The sequence below is a fragment of the Siniperca chuatsi genome, linkage group LG3, assembly GCF_020085105.1.
Source record: "Siniperca chuatsi isolate FFG_IHB_CAS linkage group LG3, ASM2008510v1, whole genome shotgun sequence".
NCBI lineage: Eukaryota > Metazoa > Chordata > Actinopteri > Centrarchiformes > Sinipercidae > Siniperca > Siniperca chuatsi.
In genome coordinates, this window is record NC_058044.1 from 6324679 (window position 1) to 6349920 (window position 25242).

At 39.1% G+C, this 25242-nt stretch overlaps 2 protein-coding genes across 5 annotated transcripts; one reads left to right on the forward strand and one right to left on the reverse strand.

The window, feature by feature from the left end:
* Positions 1-287: 287 nt before the first annotated feature.
* pla2g6 (phospholipase A2, group VI (cytosolic, calcium-independent)) lies at positions 288-14274 on the forward strand. 4 transcript variants are annotated; one of them, XM_044187206.1, is made up of 19 exons: positions 288-420; positions 1130-1350; positions 2348-2557; positions 3114-3294; positions 3556-3743; positions 4436-4532; positions 4933-5115; positions 5654-5762; positions 7524-7640; positions 8382-8472; positions 8621-8784; positions 8866-9016; positions 9695-9831; positions 10113-10190; positions 10616-10770; positions 10938-10989; positions 11771-11886; positions 12160-12233; positions 12980-14274. In XM_044187206.1, the coding sequence occupies exons 2-19, from the start codon at positions 1136-1138 to the stop codon at positions 13122-13124; spliced, it is 2463 nt and encodes an 820-aa protein (XP_044043141.1). In that variant the 5' UTR covers positions 288-420; positions 1130-1135; the 3' UTR covers positions 13125-14274. The 4 variants fall into 4 exon arrangements, 3 of the variants coding, with proteins under 3 accessions (XP_044043141.1, XP_044043157.1, XP_044043149.1); XM_044187222.1 differs by lacking the exon at positions 7524-7640; XM_044187214.1 differs by lacking the exon at positions 10113-10190 and having other exon boundaries at positions 289-420.
* A 170-nt stretch (positions 14275-14444) lies between these two features.
* Positions 14445-21116, reverse strand: LOC122871819. The gene is made up of 11 exons (XM_044187239.1): positions 21061-21116; positions 20865-20941; positions 19958-20236; positions 19645-19878; positions 19390-19494; positions 18872-19078; positions 17747-18088; positions 16934-17279; positions 16781-16838; positions 16086-16292; positions 14445-15792 (listed from the first exon to the last, which is right to left on the reverse strand). Exons 2-10 carry the CDS (start codon positions 20917-20919, stop codon positions 16098-16100), a joined length of 1821 nt encoding a protein of 606 aa, XP_044043174.1. The 5' UTR covers positions 20920-20941; positions 21061-21116; the 3' UTR covers positions 14445-15792; positions 16086-16097.
* Between the last annotated feature and the right edge of the window lie 4126 nt (positions 21117-25242).

A 25242-nucleotide genomic window follows, 5' to 3' on the forward strand; every position in this document is an offset into this window, starting at 1 on the left:
TCTTAGCCTTCAGGTACCCATACCATGTATTAAAAGTTAAAAATCTCCTGATTAGATACAATTACAACAGATCAGTTATCATGGATAGTCTACTTTTCTCAAGCTGCTCAATTGACTGATGTTTAAAGGTTTATATATACTGTTATGTAACATTTAGATACACCATTGTAGCTTCATTGAATTTATGTTACCAACTGTCATTGGCCTGATCTTCTCTTTGCTGGTGGGACTTTCCAGTGTGAAGAAACCCTGAGCATGTTTTACGCATTATGCTCCACCCCTTTCACCTAGCAGTCGTATGGTTATTGAGCTCTGATTGGAGCAACTCACGTCAGTCAAGATTTGTAGCAAGTTTGGTTGCAGTGTCGCGGTTGTTGATGTAGCTGTCAGAAGTCAGCAGACGCAGAGGCGAGCTAGCAGGTAAGCACGGACAGGCGGCAGCAGGCTGCGTTCATACGAGCTAATGCGATTAGCTACACTTGACTGTAGTATAGATGCTCACAATATTTGGTTATCTTTATATTACAAACATGAACTAATGGGATTTTCGTTGACAGTGTGAGATGCCTCTGGCTTTTGGCGTTGGTATCATGTCAAATTGATTCTGTAGGCTATAACTAGGAACTCGTGAGCAGCATGAATGGAGCCACTTGTTCATTATTTAAATGAGGACCAGCCTCGTTTGTCATACTCACCAGAAGGTCTTGGAGTGTAATAGAAAGTATAGAGTTGAGAGATAACCCGAGCTGTCAACTAATGTGGTAGCCCAGCTGGTAAAAACGATAGTATGGCCTATAATTAGCTAAACCTCACAGGAATTTGTTTTTGATAGAGCAGTTCGTCACTCAGCTGGTCTAACCACAAACTAGAGACTCTCAGCAGCCATAATATGGCTGAGCTATTACACCTGTTGCTATTCTTAATGGTTATATCCTGCCCTGAGGATAAAATAAATCATTCAGTAATGTTGAAAACAATCCTACAGGCTGCCAAATAGAGATGCCAAAGAGTACAGAGCTAAACGTCTCTGCATGTGCTGCCAAAACCTCTTGTCTTACATCAGTTAGAGATCATAGAGACTGCTGTAGATTGTCTGAGTCTTCCCCAAGCTCTCTGTTCTTTGTTTCAGGTAACAATGCAGTTCCTCGGACGGCTGTTGGACACAATGTCCTCTGTGTCAACCCTCTTCACCAACCCCTACCGGGTCAGGGATGTGCCGCTCTCCGACTACGGTGGAGGAGGCAAAGTCATGCTGAAGGAGGAGGGACGCATGGTCCTGTACAAAAACACCCAGTGCCAGTCATGGGACTGTCTGCTTATGTGCCCTGAGATGCCTACTGTGACTCTGAGGTCAGTATTGATCACATCATGGACAGGGAGAGTGGTGTGATATGTGTCATTTGTAGCATAATACAGCCACTGAACTAGGTTTAAATGTGCAAGTGACCACATGCACGTTTATAAGATGCAGGTTTTTGGTAATTTGTGATTCTATGACCCCTTGCAGATTTTGTTACTACTTTCAGCCTATAACATCGTAATGACTTAGATTAGATCACTATTGACCTACACCATTACCCAACAAAGCAGCTTAACTAAATCAAAGCCCTTTATCTTGAATTAATCAGTGCTGGGTCATTGAGCAATAGATCTGAAAAGGTATTGTGCTTGATGTAACTTTGTAGCTTTCCTGTAATGCAAACATTGTGATTCCTGCAAACTTAAAGGTCCAGTGTGTAACATTTAGGAGAAGCTATTGGCAGAAATGGAATATAATATTCATAAGTATGTTTTCATTAGTGTATATTCTCCTGAAAATAAGAATTGTTTCATTACCTTAAAAGAAGCTGTTTATATCTACATAGGGAGCGGCTCCCCTTCCACGGAGGTCGTCATGTTGCACCGCCATGTTTCTACAGTAGCCCAGAATGGACAAACCACCTGTTGTGCTAGTTTGCAGAAAATTGTCAAAGCTACTTTTAAAACTTGAACGTTCTCGTAAGTGCCACAATATCACAGATTCTGCAAACATTTGTATTGTGGAAGGTTACAAAAATAATTAGTAGTGGGAAACAAGAGAGAAAACTGCTTTATATACAATAAGTAAAAAGTAATTTGAAATTCAATGAACAAAGGTGCTCTTTGAAGCCAAGGGCCACAACAAGTGCAAACAGGAAATATAATTAAAATGTACTCTTGAATTTCAGGGCTCTTTGGAATTATCTTTCCTAGTAAAGAAAAATATTGATCTTATCTGTCATTTGTACCAGTATTACCACATTCCCAAAGTTTTTGGCCATCACTCTTGTGAAATGTGACTGTGTAATCATTTCACTGTGTGAACCAGGCTGTTTCAGGTGGCGTCAGAGGAGGATGCCATGAACTGGTTCCCCCAATATGCCCTCAAGCTTCGCCCCTTCTATGAGACACTTCCGCTGAAGGCTGAGACCACCCAGCCAATCGTGGACTGCATCCGCAACCACCCGGACTGGAGTTCCGCCCACATCGCCGTGGAGACAGGCCTAAGAGAGTGTCTCAAACACAACTATGTCCAGAGGTAAGTGCTGATTTTGATTTGGTCGACTTATGCTTATGACTGTTTCCTAAATGATGTTTTCCAATTACTGTTCCAACAGTCCAAAAGATATTAATTTAATAAGGATATAAAATTGAGAAAATCATTAAGTCTTATCATCTGAGAATCTGTGACCAGCAAAAGTTTGACATTTTTGCTTGATAAATCACTTAAATTGTTGTTGTTTAATGATTATCAAAATTGTAATTGATTTAATTTTATGGCGATGAACATCCATGATATTTGATCTTATCTTTCACTGAAAAACTTTACAGCCAAGTCTCAGATGCGCAAACAAGAAAAAAAATAATAATTTCCTGCCAATAAAGTGGACTAAATGTTCACTGTAGTGTTTACCCACATATCCTAAGCAACTCTGAGGTCTCTGCAAGCTCATTTTCATACTGTGGTGATACGATTGGAAAACAATGGCTGCCTGGAAGGAGGGAAATCAATCAAAACCAGCTGTTAAGAAAATATAAATTTAGTGGTTAAACCATGCACGACCTGTGTGCTCACGTCATCTTTCCATCTCCAGTCAGATCAATGCCCGGGATGCGTCAGGTCAGACGCCGCTGCACCGGGCATGTGAGCGTGGTGACTCAGCGTGTGTGAAGGAGCTGTTGGATGAAAGCCAGGCACGCACCGACATCAAAGACCGCAACGGAGAGACGCCCATGCACTGTGCCGCCAAGCAGGATTCTCCTGCCATCATCCAGGTGAGACTCAGCAGGAGTGAAGTCACAGTTATATTTCCATCTGATAAAATTTTGACCATCACTTGTGGAATGATCTTACCACTGTGTTTCAGTGTTCTTAAAATTCAAATGATTGACCCAAATAGGGCGCTACTGTTACAGATCAAAATTCAAAAAGTTATTAACCAGTCACCTCCTCTAAACTGCATAGTAACACGATTTTCCCTCTTTCAACTTCCCCCACCGTGCTGTCGTTCATCACTCCATCCTTTCGTCATTCAGATAATGTGCTCGCGGTTGTGCTCCGGCGTGAATGAGCTGAACGACAACGGGGAGACGCCGCTCCATGTGGCCTGCCGTCTGGGACGCATGGAGTCTGTCAAAGCTCTGTTGGGGGGTGGGGCCAAGTGTGGTGTCATTGGTGGCGCTGGCTACCCCATCCACAGTGCCATGAAGTACAGTGAGAAGGGGTGAGTAGGGGTGAGGACGATGATTTGCAACACAGAGTAGTTTTCTCTTTTCTGCTGTGTGTGGTCTCACTGCTGGTAATTTTTTTTGTAGGTTGTATTCAGTCCAGGACAGTCTTAGGGTAGGGGTGTTCAAATAAAAGTTTCTTGACCCTTATGCGGTGTCCAAAGTTACTGCTGGAAGGGCGTCTGTATTTTCCTCAATGACCCTAAAGAGCATATGGTTTTGAAGTAACAGTTTCCTTGGTTACCCTGCTGCCCTCCCTCCATTATAAATAGACTTCTAGCTGTAGATAATTGCTTGTACTATTATGAGTTTTTGCATTATGTCGACAGAACCTGGGTTTATTGACTTGGAATAAAACAGTACATAGGAGTAAAAATTATGAATAATTCTGGAGAGTACCTCTCAGACACGACTATATTAAGTAAACTCATACAAGTAATATTGGGCCTCTAAATTGCCAGAGTATCTGTGTTGGATAGGGAACTGCTGAGGTTGTAATTTTCCAGAGAGTAAGGACAGTGCGTAAGTAAGTACAAATTGAGTGGTATTAATGGGTTACTAAATTTGTCAGCATACAAAATAAATCGTCATGGATTCTAGGCAGTTTGTTTAAGAGATAGTGAATGATATACAGTTAATATCTAGTAAGTAGTAAATTGTCCTCTTTTACTTTGTGTTTGACTGTCAGCTGTGTGGAGGAGATCCTCAAAGCAGACCCAGGCCAGCTTCAGGCTGAGGACTCTTTGTATGGAGGGACGCCTCTCCACTGGGCCAAAACTGCTGAGGTGAAAAATATTACATCATGTGTTTTATGGTTAGAAATCCACAATGAGCTGTTTGTATGACATTACATGTTTGCATCCTATTAGTATACATCCAGAGAAATTAATGTATTATGTAAGCTTTGATGTTACAACAATGGATTTACGACCTTTGTTAACCTCTGTGAACAACCAGTTGGAGTTCGAGCAGCAGTTTCAGAACTTAAATCCAGCACAAATGTATGGCACAGCTCCCAGCCAGTGACAGTGGCCGCCTGTAATTGGGTTGTTCTGGGTGCTTTGGGCTGCCAAACCAAGACATTCATGTTAGGAATTAAAAATGTCAAGATTTTATAAAGACTACTTTTACATTTGAGGGGAAATATCAAGCAGATGTTTACAAAAATCTTCCTCTCTTTGCCAGATGTGTCGTATGCTGCTGGAACGTGGCTGTGCAGTAAACTACCTCAGTAAAACCGGAGAGAGCGCCCTCCATATTCTGACCAAGAAGGGCCGCTTTGAGGCGGCCATGGTGCTGCTCACCCACGGAGCGAATGCCAACCTGAAGGGCCAGGATGGAAACACAGCCCTGCACCTAGCTATGAAGGTGTGTGTAGATATCATTTCGGCCTTGTTCTTATTTTGATGAAAGCAATAATCTCTTACTGATAATCAAAATGTTCATGAAAGGGAAGAGACATGTCAAGGAATGATATTGCAAAATGGTTGCAACACAGCATTAGCAAGAGGGGAAAAACACTAAAAGTTTACAGAAGTTTTAAAATCCCAGCCGATCAGCATCAGGGTAAACTTCACAGATCTGCTTCTCTGTAATGGCCAGCATGCTCACACTACAAGATGTTATCTCTCTTTCTCGCTTGATTTGAGTTCTTGCTGACATTTCTAGAATGGCAAATGTTACTAATCAAAGTTGCACAACTCAAATTTTTCTCAACTGGGAAAATGTTGTCTGTAACTACATCAAAACTGAAATAGATAGACCAAAAAGCTAAATCACAACACTTTTTGAATATATTGCATGTCATAATGACATCTTAAAGAGTATCCAAAATTGTATTTTTTTCTTTATATCATTTTGCTGTATTAATGCATCTGTACTATTTGTGTGCCTCTCTGTTCATTAGATGGACCACATAGAATTGATCAAAGCTCTGATTGTGTTCGGGGCTGATGTAGAGATCCACAATGACCTGGGAGAAACACCTGGACTTATCGCTGCTCGCACCAGCAAAGGTAAGAGAGAGGGATAGAAAAGAGAGCGTTATATTGTGAGGAGATGAGATGAGCGGCAAGGGTGCGAGGAGGTATATGGAGGATGAATTAAAGAGAGAGAGAGAGAGAAGGCAAATAAGGAATAATGATAATGAAACTTAATATGCTTAACCTAACAGGCCAGTTTGAACTAACGTTAGCCGGCTAAAACCGCAGTATCACAATATATTTCACATGCTTTGCAGTATTGTTAGCTTTGACTTTGGACTTTGTGTTTTACTCTGTGTTTTGGATGAGTCTCAGTCGTTTGTTTAGCGGACTCCATTTCTAAGCCAAATTCAGCAAGCGTTGCACACTGTTGACACTGTGGGGAAGCGGAGAGAGAAGGCACTCAGGAGCATGCGTAAATGTCACATCTTGGGTTTTCCTGGAAAAACTGACCCGAGTCCATTCACATAGAAATCAGTCTACAGGCTGTTACAGGCAACTGAGAAAGTCAAGGAGGGTTTCATTTTTTAAATGTAGTTACAACCCGTTCACACATTGGCAATAAAAAGCCATTAATACATGTCAAAAACTACATACAGTACCTTTTTAAATGCATGTATTCTGCTAGATGGTTAGACTACTGCATGAAAATGGTTGGGTATGAAATTAGTGATTTACAAAATTACAAACTTTAAGCAATCCTGAGTGCCTTGTCTCAATATATTAAATCTTGTTTTACAGGTCCTGCAACTAATACATTGTTTTGTGACTGTTTAGAAGCGGCATTGTTAAAAAGATTTCACCGTCTTTTTAAAGGTGCAATAAGCAAGATTTTACTGCCATATAGTGTAAGATAAGATAAGAAGAAGAGAGTCTAAAGAGGTAGGAAAATAAAACTCACTATTTGGTCCGTGAATTGTTGTCATTCCAATCTCTTTCACCCAACACTCCCATATTCACCTTCTCAACAGCAGTGCTACAAGTGAGTGGCATTTGAAAATATTACCAAAGCTAAAAATCTTTGTTCTCACACCTTTGTCAGTATGGTATTTGCATTGCGCCTTCATATCAGAAATTACCAGTTGAATCAATATCTCTCTTACACAGTCACAAATGTAGAATTTATTACTTTTATTTGCATCATATTGGATTGCATGAAGTTGCAAAAGTGCTTCTATTTTTCTGACCACTCAGTGTATTATGCATAAATAAATGGATAATGTAGGCCTAACCATTGTGGTAGTGAAATTCAGAAGCAGCTGAGTTGCTTCCTTGACACATTACCTTTCCAGTCTGTAGTGCGGTGAAAAGAAGCACCTCAGTATGATGCATGTCAGATTCACTTTTGCTGCATTTTGGCATGAGACTGTGCCAGAGACAATTGACGTTGTTGCAGTTCCTAGCAGCTGATAGAAATCACTGGCTATATAATGCACCCTTTTTTTTGAAATGTCACTTAGATTTTTTTATAAAAGATCAGAATAGTGTAACTCCTGAATTTGTTTTTCTGTTTAAAAAAAACAAAACAAGCTTATTGCATAAACATTTGCTGTTTGCATGAGAAGATTGTGTATGTAACCACTCACTTGATGCTCTGAGGCAGAAATGGTAATGGTGGAGTTTGCTGTCATATATTGATTTTGAAAATGCATGATAATTGATAACAGCATGGTTGTGTTCTTGCTCTCTGTCTCTCTATCTTCTTTCTCTCTACATTTTGTGGTGTGTGTGCATGTCTAACATGTTGGCTTGCTTGTGTGTGTGTGTGTGTGTGTGTTTGTGTTAACATGAAAGGTCCTAATAGAAAGATACTGCTGGACATGCTGTGTAGTGTAGGGGTCCAGCGGTGCCTCCCACCCTCCCCCAGCAGTCCTCCCCCCATCTCCAACAAAGCCAAGCCTGCAGGCATAGGTAACACCATCATCCCTCCTTCTGCCCTCCCTTCGCTGTACTCTGTTGCAGCCTTTCTTCCATTTAAATGTCTCCCTTTGATTCATCAAGTTATCATGTATAATATTTCTCATTTTCCATAACTACATTATTCTTTTTGTACATTTACTGAACATTTTACAGTTTTGACAGATGATGGTCTCATCCAATGCAACTTGTATTTTCTGCTCATTTAGAATCGTCCTTTATGCTTAAAATAACAAAATTAACATAAAAGATGGGTTTTAGTTTTCTTTCATTTCCCAAAGAGTATAGACTGATCGTTAACAGATTAACTGATTTTTATTGGCTTTATTTGAGTGCTTGAGTGGGGAAAAACTTGGACAAGAATTATGATTTGAGCCATATTAATGACCCAACAAGATCAGAGTTTTCTGTGAAATCTGAGCTGCGAGATGTGATGTTATTTTGATGCATCAGCACTGACCAAGAAAAACACTTTTTATAAACAACATACTGTGGCAGAGTGGTTATTCTGATAGTGTTTCACACTTGGCTCAATCTCTTTTTGGAAAGCTTCCATTAATAAAGCAAATGTCATTATATGAAACTAAACTGTTCCAGACAGTGAAACCATACCTAGACGCTCCTTGTAAAACTCCCATGTGGCTTTTAGAAAACCCAGTGACTTTTTCATCCTTTATGCATGAATTTGGTGCCATGTGTTGGTCCCATATCAATGCTGTTGTAATTGGCTGACAGGGTTTGAGGACATCATGTACGTGGGGGCTGCAATCAGTGCAATGAGCAGAGGCACATCTGAAGTGGACGGCCCCAAAATGGAGAAAAAGAAGTGAGTAACAAACTTTATGTTATTTGTATTTTTATTTCTGAATATTTTCATAATTTATATTTAAATATTGCAGTTCCGGAGACACTCAGGTATAGAAATGTGATTATGTGGTCTGAATTTCTTTTTTTTTTAACCCTCTGCTCTGCAGGATGGACAGCCTGCTGTGTCTGGATGGTGGAGGAATTAAAGGCTTGGTGTTGATCCAGATGTTGATCGCTCTGGAGAGAGAGGCCGGTTGTCCCACCAGAGAGCTCTTCGACTGGGTGGCTGGCACCAGCACTGGGGGCATCCTGGCCCTCGCTATAATCCATGGTGTGTGTGCGTTTCCCTTTATTTTCACATGGTTTTCATAACGTAGCATTACAACAATAGTAATATTTCTTCTATTTGTAGGTAAGTCCATGGAGTACCTGCGCTGCCTGTACTTTAGGATGAAGGAGCAAGTGTTCAGGGGGTCACGGCCTTATGAATCAGCACCACTGGAGGACTTCCTGAAGAAAGAGTTTGGAGAAAACACCAAGATGACAGATGTCCAATACCCCAGGTAACGTTAAATGTGTCCACTAGGCAATAGGCAGAAAAGTGTACAGAGGCATTAGGAATAAAAATGCTGAAAAAATCTTCTCCTCAGACATACCATAACCAGCAATTGGTAAAATGATCTAATTTTAGCTAGCTGATAGTGTAAGCACTATGGTACCACAAGAAAATATGCAAATTTAAAACCCATACTCATAAAAACTTTTCAAGATTCAGTGTTTAGACAATGAGTTCCCATAAAGTAGGCTTTATTTCTTTTCTTGTGGTAATTTTTGTTTTGTGTTTCTGCTGTTGGTAAAAATGACATCAACCAGCTTTAAATACCCTACTCCTTTGCTGTGATTGGTCACTTTGAGAAAAATTGAAAATTCGAGCTGATTTTAACCTGGAGTGCTGGATTTTGGGCGCTCCAAAAAGCTTCAATGCTCTGGAAAAAAGATTCAGTCATTCTGAAAATTAACAAATTTTGGTAACACTTTATTTGGATAGTCCGCCTACAGATAGTCTATAGAGTAAAAGTAAATGCTGGTTTTCAGGTTTTAAAGAAAATGCCAAGTCAAGCCTCTTTTTTTATTTATTTTTTAAGATTTTTTTATGAGCACAAAAGCTGCAGTGTCTGCCTACATTTCACCTCTCCGGTCCCTAATTTCTCTTTCCACTCATTTATTTGTTTGTTGTACAGGGTGATGGTGACCAGTGTTCTAGCAGACAGACATCCAGGCGAGCTGCACATCTTCAGGAACTATGACCCTCCCTCTGTCCACAGAGAGCCCCCATATGCCACCAATGCCACGTTCAAGCCCCTCACCATCCCACAAGGTACTTCAACAAATGGAACCAATTATGTTTGTGGGCCTACTGCACTAGTGCTCAAATGTTGTACTGGAGGGGTAGTGCAGTACATTGATACAACCACTGGATGGTGTCAAAGTGAGCAGTTTTTGAACTCTGCTCTTAATGTCTTTAAATTCTGGCACTGGGTGATCTCAACAGTAAAAGAATAATACATTCTCAGCCTACATCTGAATGTGTATGTCATCGTATTCCTGAACAAGTCCAGTTCTGCTGTGTTGTTTGTGCCAGCCATGTTGTTGTTACAGGATGGGAGGATGAGGATGTGTTGATAGTAGGATACACAGAGGAGCCACTCAGAAAACGTAGGAATGTGACAGATGAAGGTGTGTGTCTGTGAGTGAGAGACTATAAACATTTGAAAGGAACAGGCTCACAAAAAATTCCCATTTTTCCATGTTTAAAAGAATAGTTTGACATTTTGGGAAATGCTCTTATTTGCTTTCTTGCCGAGAGTTTGATGAGAAGATTGATACCGCTCTCTCTGTAACGAGATAACGATATACAACGTGTTAGTTAGCTTTAGAGGTGCTGATATGTGGATTTTGTTAACTTCGGCTAATGTGATTCCATATAAAATACATGCTTACTTTCAATAGCACAGCAGTAAAAAAAGTCCTTGGCCCTTTTTTTAGCATGGATGAATATGAATGTTTTGTGAGTGCTAACAATCTTTCTCTGCAAATTGGAGTCTGAAGCCTCTGAGTAATTTGCCTTTTTAAAAAATGTTATATCCCGGTCTTCACACCAGAACAACTTGTGTGGCGAGCCGCCCGCTCCAGCGGTGCTGCCCCCAGCTACTTCCGACCAATGGGTCGCTTTCTGGATGGAGGGCTGCTGGCCAATAACCCGACGCTAGACGCCATGTCAGAAATCCATCTGTACAATAAAGCCTTAAAAGCAGAGGTAGGCAACCTGACAGCTGCATTCTGTTTTTAGTCCTCCTTTTGGTCTTCCATGAAGTTCACATTCAATCGCTAACCCGTATGGATTTTAAAACATTTATTTTTTTATTAGATCATTTATTTATGTCTCCTCCTTTTTTAACTGTTCTTAACCCTCCTCCCTCTCAGGGCCGTGGGAAGGAACCCAAGAAGTTGGGTGTAGTGGTCTCCCTTGGTACAGGTAAGCCACTTCATTGTGTCTGAACATGGCAAATAATGCATTTTATGCTTCTTGCGGACTAAATTCAAAACTCAGGGTCACTTTGTAAATCGGAATGTGTTATATATCCATCATCCATCAGTTTATACTAGTCTGCTGTGTTTACATATTTGTATGTGTTAACTGGAAAAAATAAGGAATTTGATTATTAGTATTATTAGTATTTTGCAGTTTTCCAAACAAATACAGTTACACTAGCACTCTGAGATATAGTTACAGCCGACTGGGCCCCAGCTGAACTCAGTTTAGTCATGTTACTAGTCCTAGCAACATGAATGTCTGCCACAACACTCCATGATATTGAGAAATACACTTGTGTTTTTAACTAAATTTGTATAGAATAATATACATTGCATTTTATATAAAAATCCTACAGCAGTTTTCGAAGAGGTTAAAATACTATATTTAATTGTTTCCCCATGCTGTGAGTTGGTGTAAACAAAAAACCTACAACAAATAAAGCATCGTTATTAAATGCTTTTCTGTTCTTCTCTTCTTCTTTACACTTCCCAATCCCTCCTCATGTTATGTCTCACTGCATTTTTGGTTTTCAACAGGAATCAAATTTTAAAGAGGTTCTTAATTGCTGTTAGAAGAAACAAATGTCCTGACAAAGAGTGTTTAGACTTTGGCAATGTATTGCCTAATTAAAGGCATAAAAAGCTATCATATGTCATGTGATAAATGCTGTTTATCCCTATACAACCCTGAATTCACACATTGTGCTCCTGTGTATCTCCAGGTAAACCTCCTCAGGTGGTGGTGAGCTCTGTGGATGTTTTCCGACCCTCCAACCCTTTAGAGCTGGCCAAGAGCTTTGTAGGAGCCAAGGAGTTGGGCAAGATGCTGGTAGACTGCGTGAGTCCAGCTACAGCACCTGCTTCAATCTGTTTGTGATCACAGCACTTTGGTTAAATCAGTGCTAGATACTCATCATCCCATTCTACAGCTGAAACTATACATTTTTAATATTAATATCCACTCAGAGTTCTCTTTTCCAATTTTTGTGAAGCCTTTTAATATTCCTGATATTTTGGACATAATAATAATAATAATGATAATAGCATTTCAGAAGGTGTCTTTTTGTTTCTAATTCAAAAAATCTCTCTCTCTCTCACTCTGACTGGACAGTGTACAGACTCTGATGGCTGTGCAGTGGACAGAGCCAGAGCCTGGTGTGAAATGATCGACACAATCTACTACAGGTCAGCTGACTATGAAGCTGTTGCACTTTGGTTCTCATTTACTGACACCTCTGCTTTCTGTCTTAGCTCTGACTCAACCTACCTACCTCATCCGTTTGCCTGACCAAATATCTTTATCACTCCCATCTCCTCTTTGGCTCACTTCTCTTTGTCTCTCACACACTTCCTTTGCCTGTTTTTAAGCCATTAATTTAAAGTTCTTTAAGTGCTGCAATGTGTAGTGTGTAATGACACAGACCAGACAGATATGGCTGGCAAAGAGTAAAAATTTAGGTGCTATGCTGACATCAGTCAGAGTAACAAGTGACAATTCAGCATGTTTGACTGCTCACGCTATCAGACCGCCAATGAATAAATAAAACTCAGAAATTCAGAAAACTTATAGAGGAATCTGAGCCTGATTGTCATAGCCTGAGGCACCTGTCAGTCAAGCAAATAAACTACCATGACATGCATATGAAGAAAAATATTAGCTATCGAGACCCTCACTTTCATAGTTTTAACCAATATTTCGGTTCTGATAATAATTTACTATCAGGCTTAATTGTGTAGAAATGGAGATATGACTACACCACTTGACAGCAGTCAACAGGAAAACAACAAACAAGCTATCCATAACGCTATGTTCAAACACAATTCTGCATTATTAGTGTTTGTCACATTGGCATTTATCTAATATTGATTTATTATTTCTAAAGTACATTAAAGCTCTTCACAAATCAATCAATTTATTGTCTTTTGTGCAGATTGAGTCCCCAGTTGTCTCAGGAGGTGATGCTGGATGAGGTGAGTGACGCGGTCCTGGTGGACATGCTGTGGGAAACCCAGATGTACCTGTACGAGAAGAGGGAAAACCTCCAGTCCCTGGCAAGGCTGCTACTGGACAACTGAACGCATAAGAAAATCACGAGGAGAGGCTGCGAAAAGATGGGACTAGGAGAGCAGAAGAGATGTAGAAATATGAGAGCAAAGAGGGGTCCCGTGAGTGGAGTCAAAGACAAGAGTGACTGGACGAGGCACAAAGATTAGTGAGCCATGTGTCTGATTCAAGACTGTAACGTCTGTGTTGGTGTGCTCTTTCTTTAAGACAGGCTCCTTTGAGACGACGTGACCACAATGACACACTAGCAAATGTGTGAAAACAAGACAGACAGTGAAAACTAACACAGAAAAACGACTTAACGTAGCCTATTGAAAGGCAAGTTATGTAGCATCATGTGACGTTATCACCACTATCATGTTTTTTTTAAGTTTACTGTTTGTATATATACCAGTGAAAGATAATGTGGAGTTTTCCCTTCTTTGGTATGTGAATACATTAAAAATGTAGGAGGAAGTGGTATCAGCCAAATCAGACCATGAGTATACTGACTATAACGCTGTCAGCTAACTGTCGCCCTCCCCCTCTTCATAGTGTTGGGCTACAAATAGAGTCAGAGCACGTTTGAATCCAATTTTGATTGGTTGTGATAAAACTACTGTTTAACACTCCTACTCATTCCTCCTTCTTTTGTTCCTCTTTTTAAGTAGCTGCAAAGGCACTCAATATGCAGAAATTTTCCATAAGGCCATATGATCAAAGGGACCCTGCAGTACCGCTACAAAAACTGCAGTATACTGTAGCACAGCTTGGATGATGGTGATGATGAACCAGTTCTGCCTTATGTGTCTGGGACCCAAATATGTACTGTTTCCTTTCTTTTCTCCACAACACAATTTCATGCCTTTACTGTATACAGTATTTATACCGACTTTAAACACAATATTTAACCTCACACCCATGGATAACTTGCTTGCACACTGTTACAACCTCCCAGTCTACTGTGAACGTGTCTTGAGCACATATTTAACATGTACTGTCAAAACTGGACTTGAAAAACTAGACTCCAATTTTCAAATTACTTGAAAGACAAAGAAACAGAAAACCCACTGCTTCTTACACAACATAAACTAGGGGTTACAAATTATTTCCTATGTTTTTTGTATCTGGATTAATTACTTAAGTGTATACTGGTATGGTAATAAAATGTATTAATATGGACTAACTCGTATCCATGACTTGTTTTTTTTTTTTTTGTTGTTGTAGCAGTCACACTCTTGCTTAAACCATCTGGTTTATTTTAATTTAATTCTAAGCTGGGATTGACTAATTACCTATATTTAAATAATTAATTAATTACTGTGGCCATTAAACAATTGAGAGCACAAGCATAAGACAACAGGGTCACCTTTATTTAAATGTACAATCCATAATCCAACTTTAAAATGGTTTACCTCACCACCAAAACTCAAAACACAATTGTATCCTGCTGTAGCTGTCTGAGTAATGTTAGACAACAACTAAAACTTAGTTATAGATGTTGATGCTATGTTTGTTGAATAAAAGGGGAGAAATGTATATTTTCAATTGTAGTCAGATAAGAAACACAAAATATTTTTAAATATTGGAATATATGGCAAATATATAAAAAAACCTGTACTTTATACTGTCTAAAAATGACTAGGCTTTCACATGGATGTACCTTCATAAAAATGTAGAAAGTGTAGTATCAAAAGCATTATACCAAAGATTCTCTATAACCGTCTCTGATTTTTACTTCTAGAAAAAGCATCGTATAAACCCCTGGCGGCCATTTTAGGAGACCAACGTTAACAATTTCAAGCTTTTCTGCTGCTGAAAAGTTCCTTAATTTAGCTAGCGTTAGCGTAAGCGATTGCTAGCATGACTTCACAAACCAACCATGGACTGCTTTGGTTGCTTAGCAACAAAGAGGGAGGATTTAGCCTTTTAAAGCCGTTGAGTCTTATTTAGCAGCTACCTCTAGCTAGAAAATTTTATAAAGAAATACACGTGTTGGACATAATAACTTGAACAACGTGCTTCCATCATAAATAGTACCCCTGTAGTCAATCTGCACTGCACATCTCTCAATTTGTAAATAACTAATTAACATGTAAAATAGCACATCACCTTTTTGAGAACAAGTTTTTGTTGAGACTTTGTCAGAAAGGTGTTTTTTCTCTTTAGTGCTAATTTCAAAGACATTACCTCGGCTGGCTTGAACGGTTTGTCCTGCATAGGACTACACTAACGTTGGCTTAAAATATATTCACGAGGGACTTTAAATGGTCCCTCAGGACTATAAAACGTTTCCCAGGAATATGTTTCAGGTGTGAAGGAGTCATTAAAATTATGCAGGTATTGTGCCAGATAATGAATAGTCTACTCCTTGTATTTTGACAAGTCATGTATGGTTTATACAGTTATATGGTTTATAGGTCCTGCTTCACTTCCTAAAACAGGCAGTGGGTCGGCATCCATCAGTGCTCTCAAGTGTGCTCCTAAAGATGGTGGATGCCTTCCTCCTCATTCACAGTAAGTTGGTAAGTTCAGTAAGCTCATCAACTGAAGTCCCTAAATGGAAATGCAATGCAGAGACAATGAACAGAACAATAGCCAAGTTCTGTACATCACAGAGACAGGTGTGTTGTGTGTCTCTTTAAGATTTTGTTTGCTGTGTTGAACAAATTCTAGGGATCCACTGCCTGGCCATCGTGCCTGAAAGTAAAGAAAAGAATGCATTAATCTACTGTGGGTTAAAAATGTGACAAAGTATTAAAAAATATATAAGAAAAGCAATTTTCTCAGTTGAGGCAGTTCCATTGTAAGGCTCACAATCCTTAATTACATTTAGAATAGAAGAAAAGTATGTACGCAATCTGTACCCAGTTTGTCACCCTTCAAGTTCATGAAAATCAGATCAGTGACAATGGGCCTACTTTATCAAAATAGTACCAGAAGGGTCTAAGATACCATATAGCCCAAACTGTAATAAGTTATATTATTCTTACAGTGTATCCCTCTCACTCAGGGGTCCTGTTGGGTCTGAAGTTCACAACAGCATAAGTGACGTGCTCTTGTTCTTGGGGCTGATGTGGCTGGACTGTGCTGGAGAAAGCATCTGTGTGGTTCTGAGTGTAGTGGACGCTGGTATAGTGAAGATCATCCTGCTCTGTTGGTTGAGCTGAGATTCCGTAATACACAGGACCGGGGTTTAGCTGATGAAGAATAATATTATTCTACATTACACTGAATATAAAGTTTGATCGTCCTAAGCAAAGCAATATATAATGATTCCAACTAGAGCTCAGCTGGATAGGCGGGTTAACACAACATGGCAGGTACTCAGTGGTGGGAGTAGCTCTAACCTAATTGTATGGCAGCTTTTTCAGACTGATCTAAAGTCAGAGAGTAATCTTCATCATATGAGTGTTGAACAAAATGACTAGTAGATATCTAATGTTTTACAAAAGACTAACAAGATTCACATCCTACATTGCAAAATATAGGACCCATGGGAACTTATGGGACAACATGTTTCTGTGTCACCAGAATAACAGTGTTTAGTAAAGAAATAAGAACCTTAGAAAGGGTAGGGAGGAATAATGTTGTGATTTTAGTGAGACAGAATAATCACAACATTATTTGTGAGTTGAAGCTGCTCTTCTGACCTGGATGAAAGAAATTCAGGACATTTTTTCGTTACCTGCTCCAAGTTGTCTGAGGTTTCAGTTCTAGGAGATTGACTGGAAGTCCTCTTTCTTCTGGTTAGTGAAATAAGTGAATATAAAAATGAATAGGTCATGTCAGGCTAATGCGTGAATGTCATTGCTCTGAAACAGAGGACGGTGTTGCTCACCTAATCCACAAAAAGACAGCGAGGGGTATTAAAACCAGAAGAGCAGCACAGACTCCTGCAGCTACTGCTGGTGTCCATTTTCTTGTAATACTTCGGACAGTGAGAGTCTTTTCAGGAGAGCTGGTGTTGTGGGTTTTGACAGCACAGGAGTAGTTTCCTGCATGCTGACTGCTGACTGGGTCTAGAACCAGGTGTTTGTTTTGGTTCTCTGGCCGGGTCAGAGGTCGACTGTTCAAGTACCAAATGTAGATTGTGTGGTCAGTCAGAGGACAGCTGGTACTGCAGGTCAGTGTGACTCTCTGGCCCTCTGTCACCACTGCAGAAGGAGTAAACTTCACTTTCAGACCTGAAAGATGGTTGGAGCGGTCAGTAAATGTAGAAGAGGTGTATTATCTCACAAGTCCTCATACCTACACAACAAAATAGGTTGTTTGTCAGTGTCTTCCAAAGCAACTCATATATGCAAAAAGACTCATAAGTGTTTTCTGATCTGCCACCCCTACGTTAAGTTTAGCCAGCTAAAACTATGGTACTTAGTTATTGTTAGAGAAAGAGCACCTTCATGCTAAAAAGCCACCCATTAGGGGTCTGTGTGAAGAAAAAGCAGTAGACTGAATGCAGATCTTCTAATTTAGACAAAGTTGGTAAATTGAATTAGATTGTTTAATGTATTGAATTGACTTAATGAACACTGAAAGGCTGATTCCTGCTTCATGTATAACCGGCCTTTCAGTGTGCTGACTGCCGGTAGTACATGGTGTGGAAGTCAATAATTAACTATACAAAAATAATGTATTTAATCTAAACAATTACCTGTGACAACCAAAGTCACTCCAGGTAAATCAGACTGCTTCTGTCTTTCGTCATCTTTCTGGAGTCTGAATGTGTATTCTGCTGAGTCAGTCTTCTTCAGGTTGATGATTCTCAGGATGTGTTGATTCTTCACGTTGTCATAATACTCCTTAGAGCCTGCAGCCATAATCAGCTCTTCAGCTTCTTCCTTCCCACTTCTCTTTATTTTATACCATAATTTAAACTTTGGCTTCTCGTTGTCAGGATGCAAATATTCACTTGAAATGTTCACTGAAGAACTTCGCAGAGCACAGATTCTCCTGCTGACATAATTCACACTCCAGCAGTTCTCATCCTCAGTACCTGAAATATAGATGAAAGACAAGAGGCAGTTTCATTTTAGATAACTTCTGAAGTTACTAAAATATTTAAACTAAAATGCCTGTGTGGTAGAAGATGTCAGCTTTGTAGTAGACATAGGCTAAATGTTAGAAATCGGCACCTGCCAGTGTCAAATGTGTATGGCTTTTAAATAATTTTTTCTGCAAATATTTCATCAGGACCTATCAAAAGTAACAAAAGGGTCTGTTTAAATTCATCGCTGCAGGTCAAATATGATACATTGATTGGATCTATGTATATTAAATTTGTGTTTGTGATTACTTCTTCACAGTTCACAATGAAATGTCCTTAAAATGAAATTCTCAAATAGTTTTACTGAATATTTATATTACATTGTATGTCCTAAAGCAGGGTGTCTAGGCAAATGCCAATTAGTAGTATGTGTCAACTCTACAAGGCACAGTGGTCAGCAGCAGATCCCCAGTAACAGAGACTGAAAGACACTTAACAATATATTTGAATCATAACACTACAACTGCAGTCTAAAAATGAAAATCAGATTGAATCAACACGTCTGACTGTCTCAACAAAATCCAACATAATGAATTCTCACGGCTGGTGTTTGCCACTTCATGCAACTGCATTATACTGTAATGCGTTTCTTTTACTTTGTTCACATCCTGTGATGTTTAAACAGTATTAATATCATCTCAATATTTCTCATTGCCTTTTTTGGACCATTAACACACATGTCCCATTTTAGTTAGTTAAGTTATAACAGACCATAAGTTGGTTCATACTCACAGACTTCAGCAGAGCGCAGATCCTCAAGTCCTTGTACAACACAGTAGAAGCTGTCAGCAGAGGTTTTGGGAACTACAAACTGTGATTTCACATGCTGTCTATCTAGATGTTTGTTCTTATACCATATAAAGGAAGTCCCAGGACAGCTGGTGTTACACGTCAGTCTGACATGGTCCGATATGTCTGCAGTCCTTTGAACATGTACTTCTGTTGGGATATGATAAATACATTTTTTACCAGTTATTAAATTAAATAAATTAAAAAAGTGATTACATAAATGATTAAATATGAAGTCAAAACATATTTAATAAAAGAACGAGAGAATATGTAAAACGAGAGGTTTTATGCTAACAAAATGAAAATTAGAAAAGAAAAAAAGCAAAGATATGACAGCGTGAACACAAAATGAATCATCTATTGTAAATAGATCTCCATTTTGAAAATATGACTTTAAAGGGATTAGTGGTGTGGGGGTTTCGAGGTGTGGTTGTGTGTTGTGGATGTTTGATAAACTTAACCTGTTGGAAATGTGATGGAGCAGGGCTCATCCACTGATGTCTGCTGATAAGAACACATTCTCCCGTTAGCGTAGGTCACTTTAAAGCAGGTCGGTGTGACAGAATCTGGACAAAAAGAAATTACATACAGTATTTATATTGGTGATCATAGTAATAGTGTGTCATAAGATCCTCAGTGATCACATTTTTCTTGAAAGTGTATTAGTTAAACCACAGGTTGCGTAACATGATAAGGAGTTAAATGTTGCCACCCACCCACTGAGACTTCAGGGGCTCTGAGATCCTCGTAGCCTTTGATAGCACAGGAGTATCTGACTGCTTCGTCACTGCTGACCAGCTGTTGGTACCAGGGAGACCAGTCCTCATAGAGAAACTCTCTGTTCTTGTACCAGATGTAGGCTGCAGGGTTTTCAGTCAGAGGACAGCTGGTGCTACACATCAGTGTTACTGTCTGTCCCTCTGTGGTGGGAATCACCTGTACCTGCAGGTCTGGGATGATGATGAATAAAAAAAGAATTCATATATTGATGTCAGTCTTAAAGTAATAAATAACTGGCAGCCACTGTACCTGCAACATGGAGCTCAGTTCTGTTGCGCCAGCAGAGTTCTAGGTTGTCATTAGTCTCTCTGCAGCAGTAAAACTTTTCATCACTCTCACTCACATCTTTTATTGTCAGAGTGAAGTTTCTCCCTTCAGACATGTTGTACGTTGCATGAGTTCTATCTGCAGAGTAATTTCTGTAAATGGTGTACCATTTCATGCTTGATGTTGGATGTTCAGCTGAGCAGGGCAAATCCACTGATGAGCCTTTCAAGGCACAGATGCTGTTTGCTCGTCCCTGAACCCCTTTAACAGAAGATTTCATTAGCAAACATCTGGAGAGATTTTAACTTTTTAAAATGACGCTTCTCTATGTAAAACACTGAATAATTATGGTATACTATAAATTAAGCAAAAACTTTCAAAAGCACACACATCCAAATATGATACTAGGTGTTAGACCAAAATACATGTGAAAAACAGAAAAATAGAGTCCGCACACTGGATAATGGTCCCATGGACATTTATTAGTATCAGACATAAAACAAATGCAGGGACACACCTTACAAGTACCTATCCAAAGAGGTCACCTTACATGTCATGTGATTACACAGATGGTAAACTAGAACAGAAATTAGAAATACATGCATACATACTATAAATTAAGGGCATTTGCAAAGCTCATTCCATCAGGTGAAGTGATAATCTTGAGAGCTGACATTTAATATAATCTTTTGTGTTGTTTTTTTAAAACATTTTTTGTAAATCAATTGGCTGTTTATTTAAGTTTTCCATCCATCAACAGTTTCCTATAATTTCACTCAGTAGAGCTGTGATATTTTATATATTTTTTCTTACAGTTTAAAGTTATTATCATATGTACTATTTATAGTTAATTATTTTTATATAAGAAAGCATAAACAATCATTCATACCTGAGATGTACAGAATGAAACCGATAAACACACATCCAGCTTCTGCCAAAAACATGGCTGTTGAAGTCCTGCAGGTTCTAATCAGAAAGTATGACAGTATTTGTAATGGCTTCATCACAACAGCTGTATTTATACAAGCTTATCCAAACAATGATAAAAAAAAGTCATTTGTCAAACCTAACAGCAGTTCACTTACAGAGTAAAGGCAGGAGAGGACAGAATGGACTGTCGATTGATATTTGAGTGATTAACACAACATGCAGCTCTGATACTAAAACCAAACGTCTTCCGCTTTCAATACTTCCTCCCCTCTCAACCCACATTTTAGCCACATCAGCCAAATTTGTTGGCCCCCCTTGCAAAATTAAGTGCACAATTTTCTCTCTCCGGTATATCCAGAGCTTAAACAAACAGAATAGATATACAGGAAAATTATATCTATTTTTATACATAAAGAAATGCAGTAATGACACCTGATTCCTCATTCTGCTCTTTAGCAGTTGGGTGTCTGTCCTCCAGGGGGCGCCACCATCACAGCACATGTTCTCAGCAGGAGCTTGAATTTGACTCACTGACTGCAGAGTACTATGCTGCCGAGGCATTTGGTCATCTTTTCCCAACACCCTCGTGGGTTTTGTGTATTCAGTAATATTTTCCACTGTTGGTTAGCTGATGTGATTCTGTTCATGGGAAATGTGACGTGATGGAGCCCAGTTGACCCCTTGCTCGTTTATCAAATTGAGAAAATTCAACAGATAATGCCTGGTATACCTATAGCAGGTGCAGGGCGTGTGTGTAAGATTAAGCATATTCTTATTTTCAGGTTATTATACACTAATGGAAACATACTTGTTAATATTGTCCACATATTCTGCAAATAGAGGCCCCTAAATCCTATACACTGAAAGTGTAGAAAACACAGAGTAGAGGAATTTACTGAGAATGGAAAAAAAAAGAGTCAAACAACATTGAGGTAAAGGAAAATGGATCACAGCTCTTAATGTAGCTTAGCAGCTGAAAAGCCGAACCATCATGTATGATCAGCTAGCCACTGTAAGCCTGCTACTGTTTTGACATGACTCAAGTGTTTAGCTGCAGGTCAGTCCAGTAAAAGCTATTAGCACACTTGACAACCTCTGACAACACTGATGTGGGAAAGTCAACTAGGGGTGACTGATTGTTGTCATGCTGCTCTTTATGAAAAGACCAGACTGTGTATGAACCTGAGACCAAGGTTAATGCTTTACATGTATTAAGGTTAATCTTACTGGGGTTTAAACTTAATACAGTTCTTTAATGGCTCTTTGTTTCGCAAAGGCCCATTGCTGCTTTCTGGGAAATAGCCTTATGGGGCATGAAATATATTAAATGTATTCACTGGATTAACTTTGCATACCTGACTGATGAGAAGTGAGGGTTATAAATTTGATTATAGATGCAGCAAATGGGTAAAGACACAACCGAGAGCAGCTGTGACTGCTTTTGTAATAATAATAATAATAGCACACCTGCATGTGTGTATGTAGTTTATCAGGACCACCTCTAATCAGTATTTCAAGGTGAACTTTTATAATCAAGAGGCCAAATAAAACTTCTTGAGATATGAGGTTTGATAATGTCTCATAATTTCTCGTAAGCTTTTCCAGAAAAATATATACACGCTTATATTATCGTGGGATCCTGTACTGTGAACTTTTGAAAGCTTTCTGCATTGTTACCACAATTAATATACATGAATATGCATAAAATACCATAGACAAGAAATTGTGATTTGTTAAACCTGTATTAATGGATTGTTTTGACGACTTGGAAGAAGTGAAACAAGCTATAAACACAGCATATTATCACCTTATAAAGTTGATATGGCGTTGTTAATTGTTAACTGTATTATTTACACATTGAGCAGACACAGAGCAACATTAACATTCATGTGAAGTTTTGTTTGTGACCACCTGCCAAATGTAAGGTCATTATTAACTCTTCTTTTAGCTCTGTTTTGCTCTCCACCAACTCCTGAGGGAAATATCTGGCTCCTTGGCTGCTAAATGCTCCAGTATGTTCACCAGCTAGTTGCTCACTGTGTCTGTCTGCTGTTTGGTGCTGGGCAGGTAGTGTACAGTGGGTCTTTTTAGAGCTTTTCTAATTCCTGATCGGCATGTTGTGGCTGAAAATGATCCTGATGAGAGCGCTGAGAGGGAATCAAAACAGTGAAGTAAAACAATGATTCGAAAGATGCTAAAACGCTCTGCAGGGAGGAACTGCAGAGTCGGGTGATAATTCTCTGTGGGTTTTGTCAGTACAAACCACTCTTTTCATATAACACAGTTAACACAAGTTGATCAATTGTTAATATAAAAATATTGATCAGAACATCTTTAAGTCTCAGGTTCATTGGTTCATATGTAGAAAATCAAAAACAAAAATTATATCTATTATGGGTTATTAACAGTTCATTAAAAACATGATTTAATCTGTTTTCACTCAAAACTACTATTTCTTAAGTGTAGGTGTCATTCAAGTCTATCATCAAGCTTTTAATAGAGGCAACTTTCCAAGCAGCTCTCACTGTCAGACTCTACCAGACATATTAATAAGACAAACCACTAAGTAGTGCCTCTCAATAATAGGGCAGAGCTTAATTAGCTTTTATAACTTTTCCCTCTGCGGTTCAGCCTCCACCCACTCATGTTCAGCCCCTCCAGCTCAGGCTTGTTGAGCACTTCTCTGCAGAGATGTGGAGGATAATAATGAGGGCTGATGAAAAGGAGAGCGGAGCCAGGCTACTTCATGTCTCAACACAAGTGGGAATCTCTTGTCTTGCCGCCATCACCTGCTGGCGAGTTGGCAAGCAGGTAATAACAACACTGTATAATTAACACATAAACACACACAAGTATGCTTCAGTGTTGTTCGCTTTGCCAAAAATGGCGTATAAATAATACTGTCTCAGGCACTGCATTCCAGTGTAAACTTTGGTATCAGATTTTTAAAATTTGAAATACCTGTGAGCTTTATACTTTATTAAAAAGCCATTAGTGGCAGCTTTGGATCAAAGCTGTTTTGTTGACTGTGTATACACATACCTGTGTAACATGCTGGCTCTCATTACTTTCTCACTGCTATTTTCATCTTGCTTTATGTCTGTTTTGGACATGTCTCTGTTACACAGCATGTGGTTACCATCATCAAGGAGATTATGTTTTTTGTCTAGTTTGTCTGTTTGTTTTTCTTTTAGTTTTCAGGATACCTCAAAAACGATTGAACTGATTTCAATAAAATATATTAGGAAGTTCATGAGCACAGAGATTCATTCTGGACCTCGGTGAAACAGATCTGTGATAAATATTCTTAACGCAAGGTCCACTTACTTAGCTATTCCCAGAGCTTTTGACAGCATCCCATGGCCTTCTTCAGCAAATGGAGCTTGGTCAGGTGTCAGCATGTGACGTAGGTACAGGACCTCGGTCACCTGGGAATGAGTGAAAGTCATCAACACCTCTGGAATTAGCTACTCTGACTAAATGGACCTTGTGTGTAGAATATCATATGTGTATCACGTGTGGCCATTTATAAAGCACTTCACATTTTCACCCATAACTCCTGAACTGTGAGATGTCTTTTTTCCTTGCTTCCTTTGTCCAAACCAAATCTATCCATATTATAGTCTACACCCATTCACACCAATCTTTTTGAAGGCATTTACACAAGTACACCACATATTTGGATCTTTCTTTCTTGATATATGATGCTGTTTTCTTATAACTAATAATTCTTGTAGGTGAGGCCTGTTTGACATAAAATGTTCATAATGTGTGCACACATTGTGCAGTTGCAACCAAGTTTAGACAATATATGTCCTTTCAGTGATCATGTACAATTTGATGGCATTTGGTCTATAGGTGGCACTACAGCAACATGATAACTTTGAAATGCTGTGTGGCTCGCTTGAAATTTTGCACAATTCGTTTTTGTATAAAGCCCTAATATTCTAAGAGTTAAGATATTATGTAAAAAAAAAAAAATCAACATGATGATTGTCCAGATGCAGATTCAAAACTGCTGCAAAGGTCTACATGATACATTTACATTCCATGGTTGCATGATTTCGCGTTGGAGATATAAATTGAATGCAGTGAACAAAGCTCTGGTATATGATTGAAGAGAGTAATTGATTTCTGTCTGCATGCAGTAACTTGTAGTTTAGAAAACTCTTCTCTCTCTGACAAAACATAAGGTGGCTATTTACAGTGTCCACAGCTGCAGCAGGTGAGCAGCAAAGGAGATGAGGTTGGTGACAGAAACAAACAGAATTGGCATCCGCTCTCATTCTGTCCTCCTGTCACTACCTCTGTGACAGATCAAACAGAACAAACACCTA

Bases quoted from the DNA above. Each gene is read 5' to 3' on its own strand.
- LOC122871819 (XM_044187239.1), bottom strand. From the start codon at position 20,919: ATGTTTTTGGCAGAAGCTGGATGTGTGTTTATCGGTTTCATTCTGTAC. The intron at 19,879-19,957 runs GTACAGTGGCTG...TCATCATCCCAG, and splicing joins AACTGAGCTCCATGTTGCAG to ACCTGCAGGTACAGGTGATT. The intron at 19,495-19,644 runs GTGGGTGGCAAC...CTTTTTGTCCAG, and splicing joins AGCCCCTGAAGTCTCAGTGG to ATTCTGTCACACCGACCTGC.
- pla2g6 (XM_044187206.1), top strand. From the start codon at position 1,136: ATGCAGTTCCTCGGACGGCTGTTGGACACAATGTCCTCTGTGTCAACC. The intron at 3,295-3,555 runs GTGAGACTCAGC...TTCGTCATTCAG, and splicing joins ATTCTCCTGCCATCATCCAG to ATAATGTGCTCGCGGTTGTG. The intron at 12,234-12,979 runs GTCAGCTGACTA...TCTTTTGTGCAG, and splicing joins ATCGACACAATCTACTACAG to ATTGAGTCCCCAGTTGTCTC.